This window comes from Camelus ferus, unplaced genomic scaffold (genome assembly GCF_009834535.1).
Source record: "Camelus ferus isolate YT-003-E unplaced genomic scaffold, BCGSAC_Cfer_1.0 contig298, whole genome shotgun sequence".
In the NCBI taxonomy this organism is placed as follows: domain Eukaryota; kingdom Metazoa; phylum Chordata; class Mammalia; order Artiodactyla; family Camelidae; genus Camelus; species Camelus ferus.
In genome coordinates, this window is record NW_022588414.1 from 117163 (window position 1) to 140432 (window position 23270).

At 33.1% G+C, this 23270-nt stretch overlaps 1 protein-coding gene across 3 annotated transcripts in view; it reads right to left on the reverse strand.

The window, feature by feature from the left end:
* Window positions 1–23270, reverse strand: part of GRIK2 (glutamate ionotropic receptor kainate type subunit 2) — an 896246-nt gene that overhangs the window by 115844 nt on the left and 757132 nt on the right. For all 3 annotated transcript variants that reach the window (XM_032476219.1, XM_032476220.1, XM_032476221.1), the window contains one exon: window positions 1805–2028. In XM_032476219.1, the coding sequence (XP_032332110.1) occupies window positions 1805–2028 (224 nt within the window). The remainder of the gene's footprint in view (window positions 1–1804; window positions 2029–23270) is intronic.

A 23270-nucleotide genomic window follows, 5' to 3' on the forward strand; every position in this document is an offset into this window, starting at 1 on the left:
ATGTCCACACAATTGCTTCACAACTGTCTCAGGATAATTTCCTCTATGCTTTGTTGTTTACAACCTTCCTGAGAATTTTTGTTAAGTTGATTAGGAGGGAACAGGTGTACCTGTAGACATCAACAAAGGCTTTTTCTATATTTCAGAATATTTTTTTTTTGTCTGTTTGCTCTGTGGGCCAGCTGCAAAGTTCTCTAGCCATTTAATTATTTAAGCTGCGATTCATGAACTTACTTCTCTGAACACATATAAAACAGGATGACTTGTGTTGGTCACTATAAAAAAGATGCAGTGGTTCAAAGATACTCAAAAATGAGAAGTCCATTTTATTTTCACACAACATGGAAATAGCTAGAGCTAAAAGTTCATGAACTTCATACTTCAGATTCTCATTTTTGGGGAAAAACTGTAAACTTCAAATAAAAAGTTTTTACTCAACCCACCAAACAGCTACAAATGCTACATGCATGAATGGTTCCAATACAAATTTTCAGTCAGATACAACTGATAATTGTCTGAAAGACTCATGTGTTAATATTGAACCTATTAGGTAGAAAATTATAAATCTGCGTAACATTTATGTGTGAATATATGAAAAATATCTGTATAATTATAAAAATATAAACTTATGAAAATATACCAAAAATATTATGCTCCTTGTAAGATTGATTTTATTCTTTTTTTAATTGAATATACTAAGCATGTTTCACTGCTAGGAAAAAAATATATAACTTCATTAAAAAAAAAGTTCAAGGAAGGATAAATATCCTTACTGATAACTGATCAGAAGACCCCACATAATGTAATTGAAAAATAACCTACATATTTAATATTTAATTTTGAATGTAAGGCAAAAAATTTTGATTGTATATCATAAGTGTTGTTGTCAACATGAAAAATTGTATGTAGAGTTTTAATTCATCTTGGATTTAGAGCTTTCTTTGTGATGTCTGATAGAATATAAAGATTCAAAGATTATAATAAGTATGTGACTTCCAAGATCATTCAAGAAACAATAGAGCTTTGAGCCCAAGGATAGTTTTCATCTTCTTAATTAAGGCAAAAATAAACGAAATCATGTTGAAATTTTGATAGTGAGGTAAAGCATAAATGAAAAATTTTTACAAATTTCCATCTCCAGAGTAACAATAAAGTAGCAAAGGCAACATATATCGAGCTATATCATAGATTTTAAAAGCCTTATAAAAATATTTTGTAATTTTTACTTAGGCATTTGAGTTTCTGATTCTATGACTGAAATATACTCTACATGTCAACAAAAATCAGGCAATTTTTGTGGTGATATATTTATCCTGTGAAAAACAGACAAATTTTATGTAGAAAATCATGGTATTCTTTTTATACTTAAAATGCTTATTTTTAATTAGTCTTGGTTTGTATTTTTAAAGCCTCCTTTTAAAGTTTACCACTTTAGTTTTTCTTATAACTGTTTTATTAATTTAAATTAGTAAAATATATTGTTTTGTTGTCTGGTTCAAGAGAAATTTTCAAAATGAAGAAATAATTTTTATATCATAGTGATTTGAACTGTTTTTAGCTTCTGCTTAATAAAAGTAAACTCTACCACACTTACAGCTTACTGACACAACCAGCATGCTTTCTGCCCCAAAAGGCATCATAGTACATTTTAATAAGTTATATATCTCTGAAAAGTTCATTATTCTCCAGCACCCAAGGGGAAATAAAGAAAAAGAAAAGTAAAGTTGATTGTGACTTTTGACAATTATTAGTTAGAAAAAGGAGGTAACAATTGCCAAAAAAATCACAAAAGTGAGCATGTTACCTGGCTATGACAAAGAGCACACAACTGACACCCAAGTAAGCCAGCAGAATATACATCCAGATATCAGGGGAGAGAGGATTCAGGAAGGAGAAGACGCCTGGGTTTGTACCATTGGGCTTGCGGTACAAAATACTTATTCCAAGTGTCATAAAGGGCTTGGAAAAGTCGATGACCTTCTCTCGAACGTAGGTAATAGCCAGTGGAGCAACTGCAAGGTCGGCTTTCTGTAGAGAGAAACATAAAAAAGGAGGAAAAATGGTTCTAAGTCACAAGAAAGTGGTAACCAAATTAAACAAAATGAAGACTTTACACTTAAGAATTGTCCCTGTAATGGTCATGTTACCATTTAAAGCATTCTTCACTCTGGAATGAAGCATCTGATTTACTCTGTTACTCATTTCTGGGTTTCTAGATTAGCACATCAGCAGTTATTGCAAGTAGACACAGAAAGAAAAAAATTCTAGGATAAAAAAATGAAAGAAACTGCTGTACATTCAACACCTGAATTATTATGCTATTCAACCTGCTCATAATTACTTTTAATCTAAAGTGTAAAAACAGCATCAATTATGATTTTCTAAATACTTTGGTCTAATTAATAATAATAGTAATAATAATAGTAGTAGTAGTAGTAATAATAATAATAATAATAATAATAATAATAATAATAATAATAATAACTACCTCAAAATATTTAGCTGATAATTAAGAAACATTTTTTCTGGTTTTAAAACTATAGAGTATAGTTAAAATGTTTTAGTCTTTGATTTACAATAGCCAACATGGAAGCAACCTAAACGTTCATTGACAGATGACTGGATAAAGAAGTGGTGGTGTATACACACACACACACACACACACACACACACATACACACAATGGAATACTGCTCAGCCATAAAAAGGAATAAAATAATGCCATTTCATCAACATGGATGGACCTGGAGATTGTCATATTAAGTGAAGCAAGACAGAAAGAAAAAGAAAAATACCATATGATATCACTTATACATGGAATCAAAAAAAAAAAAAGACTTAAATGAACTTATTTACAAAACAAACAGACTTACAGACATAGAAACAAACTTATAGTTACCAGAGGGGGTAGGGGTAGAGTGGAGGGATAAATTGGGAGTTCAGGATTTGCAGATACTAAGTACTACATATAAAATACCTAAACAACAAGGTCCTACTGTATAGTACAGGGAATTATATTCAATACCTTACAACAGTCTAGAGTGGAAAAGAATGTGAAAAGAAATATATATACATGTATGTATAACTGAATCACTATGCTGTACATCAGAAAGTAACCAACATTGTAAACTGACTATACTTCAATAAAAAAAGTTTTAGTCTAAATAGTTAACATTGTGAAAATGGTCTTTTAATGTGATTGTGTTTACTGCCCCTGAGTTTTGTTTCTATCTCTCTAATTTGTTTTATGTTATTTAATGAAAATCCTTGCAGCCTTGCTTAAATTGCATTAAGAAATGAGTTTTTCAATTTTCACAAAGTTGCTAATTTTCCACGGTAGCTTAAATACGTTAAACTACTAATGCTTTTCACTCACCATATTATAACCATCTGTCAGGGATGAACTTAAGCTCTAACACATTGAAAGAAATAATTGTAATATTTTAAATTACAAAGGCATCTATTCCCATCTATGATGGGAAGCTATATTTCTATATTTCTTTTTATAAACATACTGAGTTTTCAGAGATTACATGAGAAATGCTCATCCTAAGAAGCTGCAGAAAGATGTACAGGAGAATGAGATTGATCTTCTACTGTTTCCTTGCCTCAGGGCTTGTTGGGGGACTTAAGGAAGAAACTTCTCTACGAGGCTAACTTTGTTAACATTATTATTCTGGGTAACCGTGTTTGTGTGCATTTGTGGTGGAGAGGGTTGGGAGATGCTCGGATAGAGAATCTCTGAGAGTAGCAATGGAAAGAGAAACACATTTCCAAGAAACCAGGAAGGAAAAACAGATCTTCAGAGTCCTGGGAAGAGTACCATCATATTTCATATTTTCATTTACATAATCAAAGAATATCAATTTGACAATAATAATTGCTCATGTGTCTTAAGCATTTGCTATACAACAGGAACTGTGCTAAGAAAGTTACATGAACTGTAACATTTAATTCTTACATAATCCTACTATTATTCCCATTTTTGGATAAGGAAACTGAAACCATAAAAGTGAAAAACGTGTTCATTGTCATACGGTTAATTGAACACTGGAACCAAAGAGATAACTAAGCTTTTGGAATCAATACCTAGAACTAACCATGACGTTCATCTCAGAAAATAGAAATGGAATCATGGAGACATTATTCATTCTTTCTTTCATTCATTCATTCATTCATTCATTCATTCATTCTTTCTTTCATTCATTCATTCAGTTATGAAAGAGTCTACAGAGATAGAAAGGGAAATACAGAAGCAAGGGCAGGAGTTAATAGATTATAGTCAGAATTTAGAGGGTCAGGTGCAGAGTTCTATTTTCCATAGGGAGATAGCACTTCGTCTAAGACAGAAGAAAAGGAAACAAAGATGGTTTGAAAAAGTAAACAAGTTTGTTAGAGAAAGAAATTGATAATTTAAGAAACGAGGTTTCCAGGTTAAAAAAAAAAAAAAAAGAACACCATAAAGTGGTGATTTGTCCCTGTTTTGGTGATTGAATACTCAGCACAGTTTATCATGTGCCACTTAACTTTGTAACCGCCCTCCTCCTAGGCTCATGGAAAGTAGAATTTTACCACATACAAAACATGTAAGTGAACATGCTTAAATATGTTTAATTCATAATATATATCAACCAAAGTTAGGAAACAACTGAAATAACATATATTAAAACAAAACCACTACATAATTGAAAAAAGTTGTTCTTATAGGCATATATTAGTAGGATTGACTAGACCTACATCAAATTTCAAAATTTACTTAGCATTGCCTAAAAAATTTTCTATTCCAAATATTAAAGGGAAAAAGAAAATTAAAAAATTATGTAATATGTTTTCAATTATAAAAGAAACTAGTCATTTGAAACAAAAGGTATAAACACTTTAAAATATTTAATTTTTAAAAAATGGACAGACTGTGATGCATCCATACAATGGAATGCTATTCAGCAGCAAAAAGAAATGAGCTGTTAAGCCATGAAAAGACACAGAAGAACCTTAAATGCACATTGCTAAGTGAAAGATGCCAGTCTGTAAAGGCTACCTACTGTATAATTCCAACTATATGATATTCTGGAGAAGGCAAAACTATAAGGACAGTATAAAGATCAGCGATTGCCAAGGGTTCAGGAGAGGGGGAGAGTGATGAATAAGTAGAACACAGAACATTTTTAGGGCAGTGAAGCTATTTTGTATGACTCTGTAATGAGGGCTACATGACACTATGCATTTATCAAAATCCACAAAACTAGAAAACACCAGAGTGATTCTTAATGTAAACTATGGACTTTAGCTGATAATAATGTATCAGTGATGGTTTCATCAACTGTAACAAATGTACTACATTATTAGAATCTGTTAATAATAAGGGAAATTGTGGGGAGAGTGGGTAGGACAGGAGAAGGCATATGGAAACTCTACTTTCTGTACAACTTTATCGTAAAACTAAAACTGTTTTTTTTAAGTATATTAATTATTTTTAATAACATCAGTTTTTTAAACTATATCCTCAGTTAGTAGAATTAAATGTGTTATGTTGATTGACTAATTAACTAGATTATCTATTAACAGTAAAGTACACAAAACATATCAAACATCAGTTGTCAAAAAGTAGTATCTAATTGCACATCAAATACATTTTTAAAATCAATTTTAAAAATGAGGCGTCAGCGCTATCTTGCAATAATAAAGATGAACATTTATTTATACACAATAGCCTTATCTATGAATAAGACCTAACTTCATTACAAATCTATTAATAATATAATAATTTTGGAATCTAATCATGATGTTATTAAATGTTTATAATGGTAGATGTGGTATTTTCGGATCAAATATCACGCTATTCAAGACTGAGCGTTTGGAGAAGAGAGCTTGATGGTAAAACTGAATAATCCTAGAACTTTTTATCTCTGTAGATAGAGGTTAATATCATTTAATGAAAATGGATTTAGTAAATTGATTTTTTTATTTTAAAGAAGAAAGTAGTCCTGCATTAGAAACAGCCCATGGTCAAAACAGATTGAAAAAAACCTATTTCATCGAAAGAAAAATAAACAAGTAAATTGTTATGTGCTATATGAATAGTGTGCTCACTTCTGCGGGACTGGGTCAGAGAGGAATTTACCGAACAATTATACTTGCGTTGCAGCTTGAAGAAAGAGTCTGAGATGACAAAGGCCTGAATGGGGAGGGTAGGAGCAATAAGAGTAAGGAATATCTTAGCAGTAACTAGCATCAAATGTGAACACGGTGAGCCAAGACTGTGTTGTAATCTTTGCCGATAATACTTTCATTAAATCTCACAACAGCTCTACCAAATTTGTAGTGGGATTTTCTTTCTACGATACAAAAACCAGAATTGTGAGAGTTTAAGGAAAGTATGACTTAACCATATTCATCTCCCACCATTTTTCTATACAATCATTCAAATGCATTATAACTAATTCTTATGCTCTACTGTTTCTATATTCCCCTGCTACAGATGATCTTCCCTTTTCTGCACTATACAAATTCCGTAAGACACATCCAATTCTTTTCCTCCAATGCAGCCTTCCCTGCACATTCTATATACATTAATTTCTCTTAAGTAAAGTACTATGCACTTATAAACTTAATCATGTAATTTAACACATAACAATACTTTATGTTGTTATTTCTGATTTTTCCCATGTAAGTCACCTAATATGATAGAGTTTTGAATGTATGTACTGTTGCAATTGTATTGTCCCTGTTCTTAGGAGTGTATGGGCACTTTGAAGCCTGCTGGCATTTCCTTCAATCAAAGCACACAGCACTGAACTGAGAGAATGGTAAAGTGTCCCTCCCCGGAAATTGCACAAAGATACCTAGGCATCAGCTATCTTATTAATTTAATAAGTATTAATTTACTATTCTATCATTCTATGTGAAACTCTTCCAAATTGTCTTTAGCCCCATGATCATAATCAATCTAACATCTCTCAGGTATCAGACAAAATCTGGCACCAAAGAATGGGTTAGTAAATGCTGAATACAGTTTCAATATAACTAACTAAAATGTTCAAAGAAAATTAAAAGAAATTTAAATTTAAACTTTTTTCTAATCTTGCTCTAGAAATAAGATTTATTTGTTCATTAATATAATTTCTAGTGAGCTAACCATCTAGGGAGAACTGAATAATTCTTTTTATGGAGTTATATAGCTAATAGCGGTCCTTTGATTAAAGTCTCATTAAAGATTAAAGAACAATGGTAAAATTTATTGGTCTAATTTCTAATTCCTTAATACAAAAATTAGATAACAAAGCATATCTTTTTGAATGGCACAATGACTCCAAATTTGATCACGTTGAGAAAACCTTCCTTATTAAGTCCCTGGAGTCAAAGCATATAATGATGTTATGTTATAATGTGTGATCTGGTCAGTGAGACATCTTATGTATACTTCTGAAAGCTCTTGCAATCTAACAAAGAAAAACCAGTTCTAAACATTGTTTTCTTTTCTATAATGTTGTGAAATGCTTAGTAAATGGGTAAAATAATTAAACAGTAAGTGCATATGGGTAAACTGGAATATTTTCACTGATTTAGTTAAGAAATGTAAGCTAGCTAATTATGCTTATTAATTATAGTGTCACTTATAAGTGATAGCACACTTTCCTAAATTCTTCACAATGTACAATGTGAACAAATGCTTTGCCCCTGTGTACACTTTCAGGGAAACATGGTTCACCTCTGTATACACAGTGTACGACCTCCACCACTGTCCTCCTAGTCACACTACCTGGACTCTTGTGGCGACCTCTTAATTGGTCCCCTGCTTTCATTCTTGCCTAGTGTTCTTCATCCAGACACCAGAAAGTTCTTTTTAAAGCACATACCAGATTATCACTTCTTGCTCAGAATCTTCTAATGACTTACAGCACACTTAGAAAAAAATCTAATGTCAGCCTACAAAGCACTGCAAGAGGTGGCCCGGCTTATCAATATTGATCCCAATCACCCTTCTGGCCCTAGTTGGATTACTCTTCCTCCAACAAGTCTGGCTCCCTTGCTAATCTCCAAACGTGTGCACACATTCTTGTTCTCAAGGCCTTTCTATTCACCATTCCTTCTACCTGGAAAGCTTGCCCCTCATACTTCTACATAGTTTATTCTCTTACTTCATTATGTGTCTGTTCAGATGTCAGTCACCCAAAGGTGACTTTTATCTTTTACCACATTTTCATTTCCTTCATAAAACTTATCATGACCTGAAATTGTCACTTGTTGTCAGCATTCTTCCAATAAAACAGAAGTCCCTTTTGAGTGAGGAGTTTCTCTATTTGGTCCAATTTTATATCTTCAGTGCCTAGTACAGTACCTGGAAAATAGTAGTCATTAATAAATACTTTTAAATGAATGAGTGAGTGGATAAAACTATCACTATTACTAATTCTACCCCCGGGATTCCCTAACTTTCTCTACAGAAGAGTATTCTTGAGGTTTATATTTTCAATGATTTTTTCTCCTAAAAAGCTTTTTTTAGATTGGCTTTGCCTCATTTTTATTGTAAAGACCACATAGTAATAAAGATAAGAATATTTAGGAAAAACATTCTTTTCCTTCATCTCTCCCATCATCCCAACCTCAGTCCACTGATGCTTTCAGGTCTCTGTCTCTGGCAGGGTGAGACATGCTGGATCATGTGGTTAATATTGGGATCATATAAGAGGAAGAAGAAGTTAAAAAAGTAAGATTTTTTTATGTGCATGATTTCTACTTTTGATGTAACTGAAATAATAAATTACTAAAAGTTTCCATATTTAACAAGTCTGTGATAAGCTGGGCTTTAGTTATTATAATTAACAAGAAATCACTTCAAGCCATGGTCAGTACTCACTGGATTGTATTTAAGAAAAAACTTTGATGGCCTTAAAGTTACATACATTTCATATATGTGAAAAACCAAATTTTGAACTTCCATGAACTGTATATATATATAGTATACTGTACACAGCATAAGATCTATTTGAAGGTTTACAAAAATACAAGCTTATATTTGAAAAATATGCTCTTAGTTGGCTTTTCCCCAAACCAAGTAGTAACCACATAATACACAGCAGAAAGTAAGGTAGTCAATCAAGTTATCACATAAGGTTTCTTTCACTTATAGGACTTGAATAGGGACAATTAAGAAAGAATTAAACACAAACAGTAGTAGATTCCACTGCTGCCTCGGCGCTGTCACTTTATTAATGCTTCAGTAAGCCTGCTGGTAATTTCAAATGATACTGCCTAAATCTACCAACCTTGTCAACAATGACAGAATAAAAAATGAACTTCTCAACTGGTAATTCTTCAGAAGAGCCATGGATTCAAAACACTGATTTTTTTTTTTTTGGTAGTGGGGCATGGTTAATTATTTTAATTTTGTTTGTTTTGTTTCATTCTCATCCAGATCTGATTTCACTGTAAGTTCTCAACTGGATGGTTTATAAATATTACTATTCCTGTACTAGAATTATTACAATATCTCTTCTTCTGTCACTGCAATATTTCCATAAGATTTATTTGTTCTTTAATGCACTAATTGAGTTAGTTTAGCCGCCTAGGAAAAAAATACATATACAGAAACTGAGGAATTTTTTTTTTCACATTGATAATTTCAAGAAACTAAACTTCTAGTAAAAACAATTGGAAATCATACATATTAATACTCCAAAGTGGAATTTAGTATATCTGTTATTCATGAGCAAAGCACTGAATGATGGTGTTTCTGAGATTTTCTTTCTGGATGTTTGATATTACAGACTTCTTGATTTTAAAATAATTCATGTCTTTTAAAATTATAGTTTAAATAAAAATTTTTTACTATGCTAAAGATAATAACCTAAAGAAGAATAATATTCTAATACTTTCTACAACTCTAATGTTTAAACACACATTAAAGCAAAACAAGGGGAAAGTCCACAATATTACTCAATGTTATTATATATTTATCAAGCAAGTACTTGGAAAGAAAGAGATGTGTTGAATGGATTCTTTGACACAAATTTATATGAAAGTTTCACAACAGAAAACTAGAAACAACTCAAAACGCTATTTAAAATCTCAGGCTATTCCTACAAAACATTCACGCAATTCATTGTTACTGATTTAAGCTATTTTTCACCTATGTATTTTCAGCTAAACCTTTTTTTATTTCCTGGTTTAAATGCTCTGGGAACACAACCAGTGGACCAAGAAACAACTACTAGCACTAGAATGGATGACTATGAACTACAAGGAACCTTCTTAATGGAACTGTGAACTTATCATTCTGCTTTAGTAAACCATTCTTCTGTGGACAATAGATTAAGCACAGTGAATTTCTAGGATCAATTTAAAAATAATAGGTACCTTGTAAGAGTTACAAATAATCAATGCCATTAAGTTTTCCATTATAATCAGTTTATGTTAAAGCTGGAAATTACTCAGTTTAGAATAAATTTAGAATTAATATATTTAGAATATCCATCACAATAAGAAACATTCCTTCACAAAGGTTTATGAAAATTCAAGTAGGTACCAGGGCCTGGGCAAAGTTTAGGATACAAAGGTGCTTATGACAGTCTCATTTCTCAGGTGACAGCAGTACAGGGAAGACTAACATGGAGACAGATACAGGGAAAGACCTAATAATCACAACAGGTAAGGTATGCACAAGGTACAGTGCGCTACGCTTTTACTGGCCTGTCCAATGGTTATTCTAATGGGTTAATATAAGAAGATATTCATTATTAGAATGTACATTAATTTTTCAAAATCTGGAGTTGAAATGGGACCACTACATAAAGGCTCCATAGGTGGTAATAGTAAAGAAAGTTTTCAATCACTAGATTAAAAACAACGACTGTGCTGAGGAGGTTAAAAATGTTAAAAGTGATCTTTAGAGTGGTTCATTCTTCAATATGAGAGGGAATGAGACGAGTGGAAAGGTAGTTGACACTTGTAAATCATAAACAAACCTATTCTATCCCTTTTTCCAACTAAAAATGCAAATAAACACTAGGTAATTTTTCTATATAGCCTCATTATCATACTTAAATGATTTTAGGCTCATTTAAATATTGTAGAGAACAAGTTATAACAAGATCTTCTGTATATTTGCCGACAGAACAAGGATAACATTTAGCTACATACAACATATCTCTCCCAGGATTTGTTCTACAAATACATTTATATCATATGCTGAATTATTAAACTAACTTATTTTGAACAGGTCAAGTCTAAAACATAAATTTACTTAATTCCCTACATTCAAAAGTCTGTATCAAATGCTTATACTTAGAACAAATACAAAGTACATATTAGTATTTGTTAAACAATGTTAAAATTTTAGTTCCTCTCTTTCAGTGATAAATACTGAAATATATGTACATGACATGACACGAAGTCTAGAATTTGCTTCAAAACAATACAGTTGGCAAGCAAATTTGTGGCAGTAGAGATTAAATGAAATTAGCCATGAGTTTTTAATCCATGAGGGTTGGTGATAGGTACATGAAATTTCACTTTACTTTTCTATTTGCATGTGTTTGAAAAGTTCTACAATATATAGAAGTTGGATAGACTCAACAATAAAAATAAATTAGTAAAATGTTGATAATTTTCCTATTAGTAGAATTTAGTTGTTTTGTATTATTTCTCAATTTATAATTTTTATTCACTGAATATATATTCTATTTTTATTCCAGTAAGAAAGAACAATATATGTCATTTAAATATATACGTATTCTACCTTGAAAACCTTCACTAATCAAAAGAAACACAATTTCAAGCAATCAGCGAAATCTGTAGAATTTTTGTGGTCATTTTATTTAAGAATGAGGAAAAAAAAAGAAAATGTAAAGATCAAAATACACATATAAAAAATTTCATTTGACCTAAACATGTAGATTAACTTCAGTACAAATACAGCTCTTTCTTGAAAATAAATAAACTATTTTTAAAGTATGAAATGAGTAAATTGTTAAAGGACTGTTATACTTTAATTTTAATTTCTTAAAAGTAGTCACTATATTTTGTATTTTAAGGGTAATGAAAAATAATCTCCGCTTTTAAAAATATTTTAGCCTGAGCAATTCAGATGAGCCTCTGATATCCAATATTAAATAACATGTTGAAAAAAATGCTTCTGTATTACAAGGCTACTGATATCTTTTTACACGTCCATGTAGTTTTTCCAGGATTAAGAGGAGACAATAGTCAATCTGATTATCCCTCTGTACATGTAAAAACAAAGACTCGGAACACAGACTAAATTATAAAAATATTAAATATCTATGACTTCAGAAGGTAATTACTATTTTTTCCCTGGTTTAAAAGTTCACATCAATATATCTCATAGAAGAGTTAAAATAAGCTTCTATTTTCTCATGTGTGAAACAATATGACAGGATCTATCCATCAGTATTTACTGGTAGACTAGGCAGAGTGGGAATGGAAAGATAATTCAACATGATCCGTCCTAGAGCTTATATAAGATTCCTTGAAGCAAGAAATATCCAGAGGAATGATAAAAAACACAATGAATTGTATGAGGAAAAGATCAATGGAGTTGTTAGGAGAAGATTCATGGAATAACTTTGAGATTTAAACTATGAGCGAGAAAGACCAACATAGCAATTAATAAGAATAGATTCTGAATTTATTCGTGACGCAAACTTTCTAATCAGCAGCCAGAATTTGTTTCCATGGTTGGTGGTCCCAGAGAGGGGTATATTTAATCTACCAGAATGTAGCTTTCCAAAGGGCAGACTAAAACCTAGGGCACTGACAGTAGCTGGAGTTATGAGAATGGCCTTGATTTCTGCCCACTAGGAAGAATGATCAGGCCCAGTCTGGGTTCTGGGCAGCTAGCACTGATGTTGAATAGCCACAGGAGCCCAGTGAACAACATTACGTTTCCACCTGTCGGTGAACCAAGCCTAGGCATTCAGAAGAACGTCTATAAATCTAGGACCCTGGTTAGTCAAAAGCTGTTTTAAGCTGTGAAGTGGAGGATAAAATTTCCCCCACAAGGATAGTTACCTCATTTCATATAAAGCCAAGTTGTCACTGCTGCCTGGCTGGATGAGTTCTTGAATATACCATTTCCACTTGATAAGTGAAACTTTTAGGGCCTTCCCATATTGTTAGTTATTAAAGTCTAAGTTGGCCAACCTCAAAATAGGACTCTCAGGCCATGGAGATGCAAGGTTTCTGTGGATCAGGCATTCAGTTTTAGTGAGGGTCTAGTTGAAAACTAATAGCAGCTTTTAGAAAGGTGTAGATGGTAGCTGTGTCTAGAAGGCGATGAGTCCAGAACTCTGAGAAAAAATTTCAGGCACAGGATATCAAGGGGCAAAGGCATCAGCCATTGAGACTTACAGTTCAAAGGGGTCACTAGAATCATGAGATTCCAAAGATACTAGGACTTTTCTACACACAACTTTTTATGACTGAGAAGATTCCCTCTGGGCCTTAAGAAATGACACATTATAGATGAACTCCTTTTATTACATACAGATGTAGAAGCAACAATTACAGTTCACTGAATTGGCCCAAAGGGTCTTAACATAAGGTCACAGTAGATTGCTTTCCTCTTTGTGGATCTTGACTAAAATTGATCAGCAGAATGCGGATGACCCATGACACCAATGAGACTAGGTAGAATGGTGCCTTGGTCTTCTGTATCCAACAAAGCAATACAAGTTTCTTACATAACCAAAGTTCTCTAATATCCATGGATGGATATTTCTGGTCTTGGGTCCCTCTTGGAAACAGGAAGACTTTAGCCCAATCTCTACTAATATTTGTCCATAAATAAGCTGAGATTGGGATAGAGGTGTAAGAAGGATCAGGGAGAGTGGAGGAAGGGAGCAGCTCTACACCAGCAACAAGACTCATTTAGCTTCAGTTTTGAACAATGTGCTGGTTATCTGCCAGTCATTCAAAGTCCCCATGTTTTGGGCCAATCCAGTGCTCTGTCTTAGATGGCAAGATCCTTAGTCTGAAATGATCTATTTCACTTCTGGAGACCCCTTAATTAAGCAGCCACAGCCACATTACCTTTCAGCTGGAACTGTGGGGCTTTCTGCATCGTTTTTATGGTATTGTACCTTCTTCTACCTGCCCACTTCACCATTTGGATGGTATACCTCAATACTACCTCTTGCTACTTAACATTCATTGACAGCAAGGTAGTTAGGGTGCCTTAATCTGTTCTCTTGCCCACCACTTGGATAAGAGGATTATTTCCTAGATCCCAGGAATTGTTCTCATATCATCAAACCCAGCTCACGGAGCACTTGACCTTGATCTTCCAGAAACCCATGTCTCTATCCATATCTCATTCTCATTGACTATTTGCGAGAAGTTCTTATAGTCCATATACTTAAATTCCTTTGTCAAATATATGCATTGGAAATCAGTCTGTGGCTTGTCTTTTAATGGTTTTTGTTGTTGTTGTTCTCTCTGTATTGTTCACAGTTGGGTCAATTTATTTATTTATTTAACCTAGCCTCTCTTACTCAGAGTACATTTTTGATTTAGTGATACACATTTTACCAAAATTCCAGCAAATCCTCAGCTACTATCTTTCAAATATCGCTTCTTTCAAATTCTTTCTATTGTCTTCTTTTGGAACTCCTACTAGATATATGTTGGTGTTTCTCACTTATCCTCTGTGCCCCTTAGCTCGTCTTTCATAAATTGTATTTTCTTGTTTTTCTGTGTTAGGTGCTGATTAAATTAATCAGTATTTTTAAGTTGTTCTATTTTTGCATTCAATGTTCCTTGTCTATCGAGTTTTTAAAATTATACCTTTTAATACATTTTAACTTTCATTATTTTATTATTTTTCATATTTTTATATAAATTTTTTTACAAAAATTATTTTTGTAGATGCTTCATAGAATTTTTAAAGATATTTTGCCTTTAGCTTTTATTTTACAGTTTTTGTCAGATAGTTCTACAAAATGTACTTCATAAGGAAAAATTTGTGTTCAGTTGTGTTTTTTCAATATGAGCTTACATTTTTTTTTGTTATTTTTATCGATTTCATTCCGTATCTCACCCAAATATCTTTACAGATCCATTTCTAGTGGTTCTATTATTTCTTTCACTCTGTGACCCCTCTCTTGTCTTCCAATCCATATCAATGTTTTATAAAGGTGATTTCAGGTTCACATTCCCTAGTGATATGATATTGGTGGTATTTTTAATGTAGTTCCAAAATAATTAGGTAACTCGATGGAGTTCTTAGTTATCTGACTAAATCTGTGACTTTCGGTTTTCATAGGACAACTTTCAAATGAGCCAAAGCTCAGGGCACCAGTATTTTCATGCCACTTTCACAAGTAAGGAAGCCACATCCAAGGTGCTGGTTTCAAGCAGCAAGCATGCCTTCAGAATTAGATTTCACATAGAGCACTTTAAATCCGTGGATAATTCTAGACCAACATGCCCTACTTATGGAAGCTAGATAGCTCTAGTCAGGCTTACTCTGTTTATTTTGCATGAGTTTTTGTTATGAGTAGTAATCAAAAAGGATTCTGTCAAAGCTAGATGTTTCTACATCATCTTGACAAGAAATGAAGCAGTAGGGTTCTTTTCCCTAAGTTTATTATACTATGCACTCTTTCTAGCAGCACTTAAAAGTCCAAGGACGAAAAGATAGCCCATAGTAACCTAAGAAAGGCAACTGGAAAATGAGGAGAGTTTTATGGAAGCCAGCAGAAAAGAATGCTTCAGAGTAGTAAGCTGAACAAATAACTTCTTCCACATCAAATAAGATAAAGCTTGACAAATAGCCACTGGAGTTAGCAACTTGGAGACAGTAATAAGAGTAATTTTTATGACGTGTTAGTTTAAAAAGAATCATGGGTGGGATGTGAAATAGCTGGCGCAACCAATTAAAGAAGAAAGGTAAAGAAGATAAGGGAGTTTGTCTCAGAGGGGAAACTGAAACACTGGGTGACAGATGAAAGGGATTTTTTTTTTAAATGAGAAATCATAATCTTTTAAAAATACATTGGAAATTGATCAGAAGAGAAAGGCCTAGATTTCTAAAGCAAAGAAAGAAAGACATGGGTCTAAAAATTCCTGAACAGAAAAGCTAGAATGGAAAAGAAAGATGAAAAGAACATCCTTAAGCAGGACCAATTTCTCCATCAAACCTAGAAGAGAAGAGAACAGCTAAAGAAGCAGTGCTTGTAAATTTGTTGGTGGTGGAGGGTTGGGGTAGGACATTCTTATCTAGAGGTTTCTGTTTCTCTTGGAAGCAGGAGACCAGGTTTTCTACTGTAAGTGGAAGAGGGACTGGTAGACTTGAGTAAGTAGAAAGAAACTTTAAAAGCCGTGTGTGGAATGTAAGAAAGTGTGGTGACTGGAAAAAGTTTGTAGCAGCAGTGGCAGTGTTGACAGCTCATTTTGGGATTACTGCCAGTTTATAGTTGTTCCATTCTTCACAATAGGTTGATTTTCTCCATTTGAGTTTATTCTTTTAAGTCAGGCACAGTGAAGAAGACAATGACATAAATACAGGGTCAAGTTTTGAGGAGGTGAATGCTTTAAAGCAACAAAGGAAAAAATTTTGTATTAGAAGAAAATATTTGTAACAATAAACCACAGAAACTAAGGTCGATATGGAGAAATGTGAGGAGAAGAGAGAATTAATATATGGAAAATAAACAGACGATTAATCAACTCATAGGTTTGATAGGGTAAAACACGAGTGTAGTGGGGTCAAATATATTTATAAGCAAGAAGGAAAGGAATCGAATTTCTGAGTTATTGATCTAAGAGTTAGTGTATATTGGCTCACAATAATGATTATGATCCAATTATAGGCATATTTAAGACTAATGTAGTTAAAGGTCTCCTGGAAATGAACAACTCAAGAAGCTTAGAGTCCATGGTGATGAATGGACCTTCTGTAAGGACAATGAATTGATCTAGAATCATAGAATCAACCATCTTAAAGTGAAAGGCTAGGACCTGGTTATTGAAGCCAACAGTGGATGAGTAACTGTGATTAAGATGATTAAAAAGTGAGTAGAAGATAACTCAAAAAAGAGAAGGAATGGTATATCCAGAGACATGTGCCACAAAGAAGCATGGCTTTTCTGGAGCTTAGAGAATTCAAGAACTGGAAACAGCAATAGAGAATATGGTATTGGGGGGTATTCAGTTATATTCCAGCTTGTCTTTTTCTGAGCTCATAGTAGACTGTACTCTTTTCCTCCCATGAAATTGATCACAGCCATATGATTTACTTTGGTCAATGGAACATAAATAGAAGTCATGTGCTTTCATTTCTAAGAAGAAACTTTTAAGAGACAGTGTCCAGTTCACCATGTTCCCTCTCTTTCCTTGATGTGACAATCAGCAGTGCTCACGTGGTTGTGGCTCCATCAGCTTGGGTTCTAGTGAGAGAATATGGAGCAGAGCCCTCAGCTGGGCTTTAATCTGTAATACACAGGGGGAGTGAGAGAACAGTTTCTCTAGGGATAAACTACTAAGACATTTGAGTTTAGCTAGTGCTGCCTAGGGCAGGCAGCCTCTTGGATCTGACCCAGCCTTTCGAGATAAGTGGGGTGAGACAGAGTAGCCATCACTGACAGGGTTACAGAGAGCAATTTCAGCAGCAGAGGGGCCAAACCAGGTAGGAAACAATCAATCAATGAAGAGAATGGAAATGAAGGAAGATTATTAGTGATGGAGAGGATGGGGATCAGAGAGTAAAATAAATGGCTCATAAGAAAGGGACAAAGTGGTAACATGGGTCAGAGCAAAGTCAACAGAGCCCAGCACACTCTAGAAACAAAAATACAGGAAAAATTAAATAGATCAGTCTTAGAATTTTTATAATGTCTGATAATAATAAATTTTTGAGGTATATTTCGTCAAGATTAAAGAATCTTTTCATGTTTAAAAAATGCACGACTGGAGATACAAATTGCAATTTTCCATTGCTTTCTACTAAATCCTGACACACACTGGTATTTTAGGGGCATGGGATCAGGTGTCAACCCTCGCTTCCTCCTTCTCTTTAGTCTCAAGTGTAAGTAGGAAAAAAACTAAGGCTAAGTAGGAAAAAAACTGTCATTGGGATGGCCCCATCCCTAAATTCCAGAGGGAATGAAGACTTTTCCTTTTTTGTTTATTCTTCTGACATTTTAAATACAAGTAGGGTGAGTGGAAGAGGCAGTGAGATGCCTGAGTTTATGTTTTCATTCATTTCAGATAATTGCTATTATTTCTACTAGGAAAAAAAATACTAATGACAGCTAACACTTACTGAAAGCGTATCATATACTTGGCATTATTCTAAGCACTTGATAGGTTTCATGTCATTTAATCTTTAGCATGAAGTGCATGCTTTTGTCAATACTCTTTTTCAGGTTAAAAAAAAAAAAAGTGAGGCTCAAGGACTTAAGCAAGTTGCCTGAAATCATTTTTCCAATAATGAATGGAGAGGGATTTGGAAACCTGACTGACTGCAAAGTTATTCTACAAGTTATAAATTTAAAGTTTTTTTAATACGAAAATATATTTGATGGACTGATTATCTTTCAACATAGAATGAAAATGTATTAAGGAATAATGAATTGAGGAATAGATTTCTGTCAGGATAGCAAATGAAGCCGTGATCAAATCTCCACTAAATTATCCAGGTTGATATTGACATTTAAACAAGGAATTGTCCTTGACAACACACTGAATCTTAATTCATTCAAACAATACCTGCTTTTTACTCAGATGTTTTAATTCCTTTAAAACTGTTTTAGTATACATATACATATATGTATATCATTTATACATATTGATAAACATATGTACCCTGTGTATATACAAATACATATAGACATGTACGTGTGTGTGTACTTGTAATACTACACCAATTACTTTTTAAAAAATTGTGAAGGTCAAGTTTACTTGTCTTAAAAAATACTTAAAAATGCAACACGATTTATATAGAGGCAATGCAAGAACACATCAGAACACTAGTACTATTTGTATGCATATTACATGCTCTACTTTAATTAGAAAATTCTACCTCGCCTATTATCACAAACTATAACATAAAAAATTTATGTAGAGATGCATGGGAATGAATCTATCTGTAATGGCACATACACAGAAGTAACATCATTTACTTCAGGTCTTAGAATGACCTAAAACTACTGGCTGGCAAAAGGATTCATCATAATTCAAAAAATTCTTTACACCATGACAGATTGATTTGAAAACAGAAGGACACTGGTTGCTTTGTTACTATGGCTCTTCCTGGCAGTTGTCCAGGGATTACTACTGCACAACCTTATAAACAGCATAGAAATTGACTGTTTTAACAAAGGGTCTCAGCAGGGTCATGAGTGGTGCACATTAATTCTCACTGTGCATTGATGAGCTCCCTTTGAACTTTGCCAAGGTTTAAACAATGGTGACAGGCCTCTGGCACTGTCAGAAAATGCGGGCCTTGAACAGGGCTTCAGGAAGGAGGTTTTTTGTTTGTTTGTATTTGTTTTTGTAGGAAACCACATTTTAACTATTAGACTGGTTAGTAGTTCTCATTAGATCTGGAGTCTTAAGGAAGCTTGTGAAATATGAGAAGGGAATTTGTGCCACAACTGTCTCCCAAAGAAAAGGATCTAATGTCCTCTTAGATTAATCTTTAAAGGTTATATATTTAAATCCCAAGGTAAGACAAGATCCTGCAAATCTTTCAGTGGTATCATGAGTAGAAAAAATATATAGGTTGGATCACATGAAATTGATGATATTTTAATCTATAAAAATGCCAATTTTATGTTTCAACTTAATATTACTATTTACATAATTAACTGATTTGCCTAAACAATTTGTTAAAATTTTGACTTCTAAATATTGGCTTTAGATTGCAGTTTTTTTGTAATGTTGATCCTAAGGTGAGAGAGCATTATACTGTAGTTTTAAACATTAATTAGCTTTTTCAAGCAAGGAAAATCAAACAAAATATTAGTGTGTGTATGTGTGCATATACATGTGCATATCCCTGTAACTGATTCATCGCAATTGCTGACTGAGAGATGCTGCTGACTAGTGAATAATATTTTAGGAGAAAGTGATTATAAATCATCTATACGGATTTGTATACATTGCCTTCTTTTATGAATGATATTGACTGGTGTTTGTTCAAAAACAGATTGCCTGAATACATTTTTTGATTCACGACTCTGATCATGTTAGATCCTTCAAGACCCGTTCACAATGCCACCTCCCCACACCACCTTTCACATGTCTCCAATTCTATATATTCTTTCCTTGCTCTGCATTTACTCTCCATCCCTCATGCGTGCATCATGACACTTCAATCAATCTCTTATGGTAATTACATATTCATATCTAGTTTCTGTTCTGCATTATATAGTCTAGAGGGAAATGCCCAAGTCCAGGTCACCTTGTGTCACTGGTAGTGACTAGCACAGAGTAGTGCACAAAGCAGTCCTTCCACGAATAAATGAAATACATGTGCTTCAGGTTTCTTGTTTAATGTATTTATTCTCAATGATATTAATCACCCTGCTTTCTTTTTTATCATTCCCCTATTTTGTTAATAAACTAAACATTAAATTTTTAATTTTGATGATCTCCTATCTGGGGATTGGGCCCAGGAAAATGTCATTTTCCTAAAAAATGAAGCTGATGATAACAAAATCCAATATATACTGAAAGGGACTAGGTATTTGTAGAAATGTCTCACCAGCCACATTTCCAGAAGAATTAAATAACCAGAATTTTAATTCAGAACAACTAAAGTAAAGGAAATATGGAGCCAAAGATTATGAGCTGACTTTTGCACTGAGGACATTTGCAATCCTCTAATCCTCATAGGCTAGAGCTTGAGGTTTGATGGGCAAGAAGCCAAAAGCAGAAGATAAGGCCTGGGTCCCCTGCAAAATGCAAAATGAAAGATCAGATTGGAGACTTTTGTACAAAACCAACAATCCTAGGGCACTCATGTTCAGTGAGTTATCTAGAATAAAGCCCATTCCATCGAAGTAGATGGTGGGGATCCTTGCCTGACTTAGACTTGCCCTTTCTTAGATGACAATAAGAAGAAACATGCCTGCTCTGAGAATTCCTAACCACAGATCCATCCTCAAATGGTGATCTCAAAACAAACAAACAAAAATCAAATCCAAATTTCTGTTAATAGGTTCTGGATTGGTTGTGTCACTAAATACCTGTCAGAAACTAATATAAAATTTATCTGAAGGAATTCATATTAATAAATGTCTCAAGTGTTTCAATAGATGATGTTTCAGGATTATGTATTGTCTAACAGTAAAATATCTGAAAGAACCCAATGAAAAACTTCATAGCAAGAGTCAGTAAAAATAATAAATTACAGAATCATATACTCAAGAATGCAGATATTAAAATTATCTATATATAGCATAAAATAAATATGTATATTACATTTAAAGGAATAAAAGAAAGAAATTCAAAACTCAAAGAGCAAAAAACTATGAAAATGACAAGTGAGACTTATAAAAAAGTACCTAATATGTCTTTTAAAAGTAAAAATTATTATAAGATTAAAAATTCAATGAATCATGCTATAGATTAGAAAAGCTAAAATGTGAATTAGTAAAATGGCAGATATGTGAGAAGTTATTATACAGACCACAGCATAGAGACAAAGAAGTGGGAAAATAGAGCTCAAAAGACATGGAAGTTCCAAAACAAATCTAACCAGATTTATAAAAGGTAATAACCTCTATGGAGAGTAATAATGACTGAGAATTTTCTAGAGCTGATAATGTCATGAATCCTTATGTAGACTGTCAATGCAAACTAAGCAAGATATGTAAATGGGAACTCAGACTCATAAGAATGAAGACAAGGAGATTTTAAAAGCAATCAAAGAAAAAAGACAAGAAAATATGGTGAAATAACAATTATACAGCTAACTTTACAAGAACAACAATGAAAGTCTGAAGAAACCAAGGAAGTATTCTCAAAACACTGAAAAAAATAACTAATAACTTAAAATTATATTTCAAAAAACTGTTAAGAATAAGTGTGAAATAAAGACATTTCCAATGAAAAGAAATGGAAAGTGTTTAGAAAAAGAATTTACTACCAACAGAAAGCCTTTACTAAAGTATATATTATAGAAAAAAATATGACCCCACAGAAGGTCTATGATATAAGAAGGAATTGAGCATAAAGCAAACGGATGTGTTAAATGTGTTCAGTCTAAACAAATATTGGTTTTACAAAATAACTGTATCAATGGCTTGTTTGTGATACTAAATAAAATTCAAGTTAGAAGTAAAATGATAGTAGACGTCAGCAGTTTAAGCTTTCTAAGGTCCTTGCATTGTTTTGGAAAAATATAAAATATTGATTTATTGATAGCTTGTTAAGTATGCTTGCTAAAATAGCCTCTAATTTAATAAATCAAAATAAAGCTTATACCTTCAAACTAACAGAGGAAAAAAGGAATGAGACTGAAGAAAGTCCATGCAATCCAAAAGAAGTCAAGAAAAAAGAAATGGAGCAAATTTAGATGATAAAAGTGAAACTGTCCTAAGAGAGATGATCAATGTGTTAACTAATCTCTTGTCAATCTAATCAAGAAAAACTGTTGTTTCTTTAAAAAAATATGATAGCTCACTTAATAGTACTGAACATCCTTGAGATAAAATGTTTGTGATAGTCTGCCTAGTAAAATGAGAGAAAAAATAGTAGATGTAGGTTTTTATCCTCAATAAACGATGCTCTGGTTCTTAATGCCCTGTATCAGTACTTAGGAAGAAATATTACAAGAGTTCAGGACAAGAGATCTGATTACCTGGGCTTTATCCTTTGATTTCTCCGTTGATTTTATTTGCACCTATGGAATAGAAGTAAGAACACTGGGAAACACTGATCCCTGTTACACTCATATAAAAATTAATATTCTGGTTTCAAGATCAATTTTGTGTGGTTAGTTAGCTCAGTAACTCCTGAACAACTGCATAATAAGTACTGGAGACTTCAATAACCAAGAACCAGACCCAGAGTCAAGAGATCTCCACTATGGAATCACTGGTTTGCACGGGTGGCTCTGCTGAGCAGTCTTGTCAGTTCTAAACATGTTCAACTTAATCTTATCCTTGGTGCATGAAGCACAGCTCAGAATTCAGCTTATTATCAACATATCTTTAAAAATACTGACTTTCAAAGTATTCAAATGTTGGTTGAAAATAGACATGAAATTTACTTAGTCTGTGTAGGAAAGGAGTTAACGTGTATTT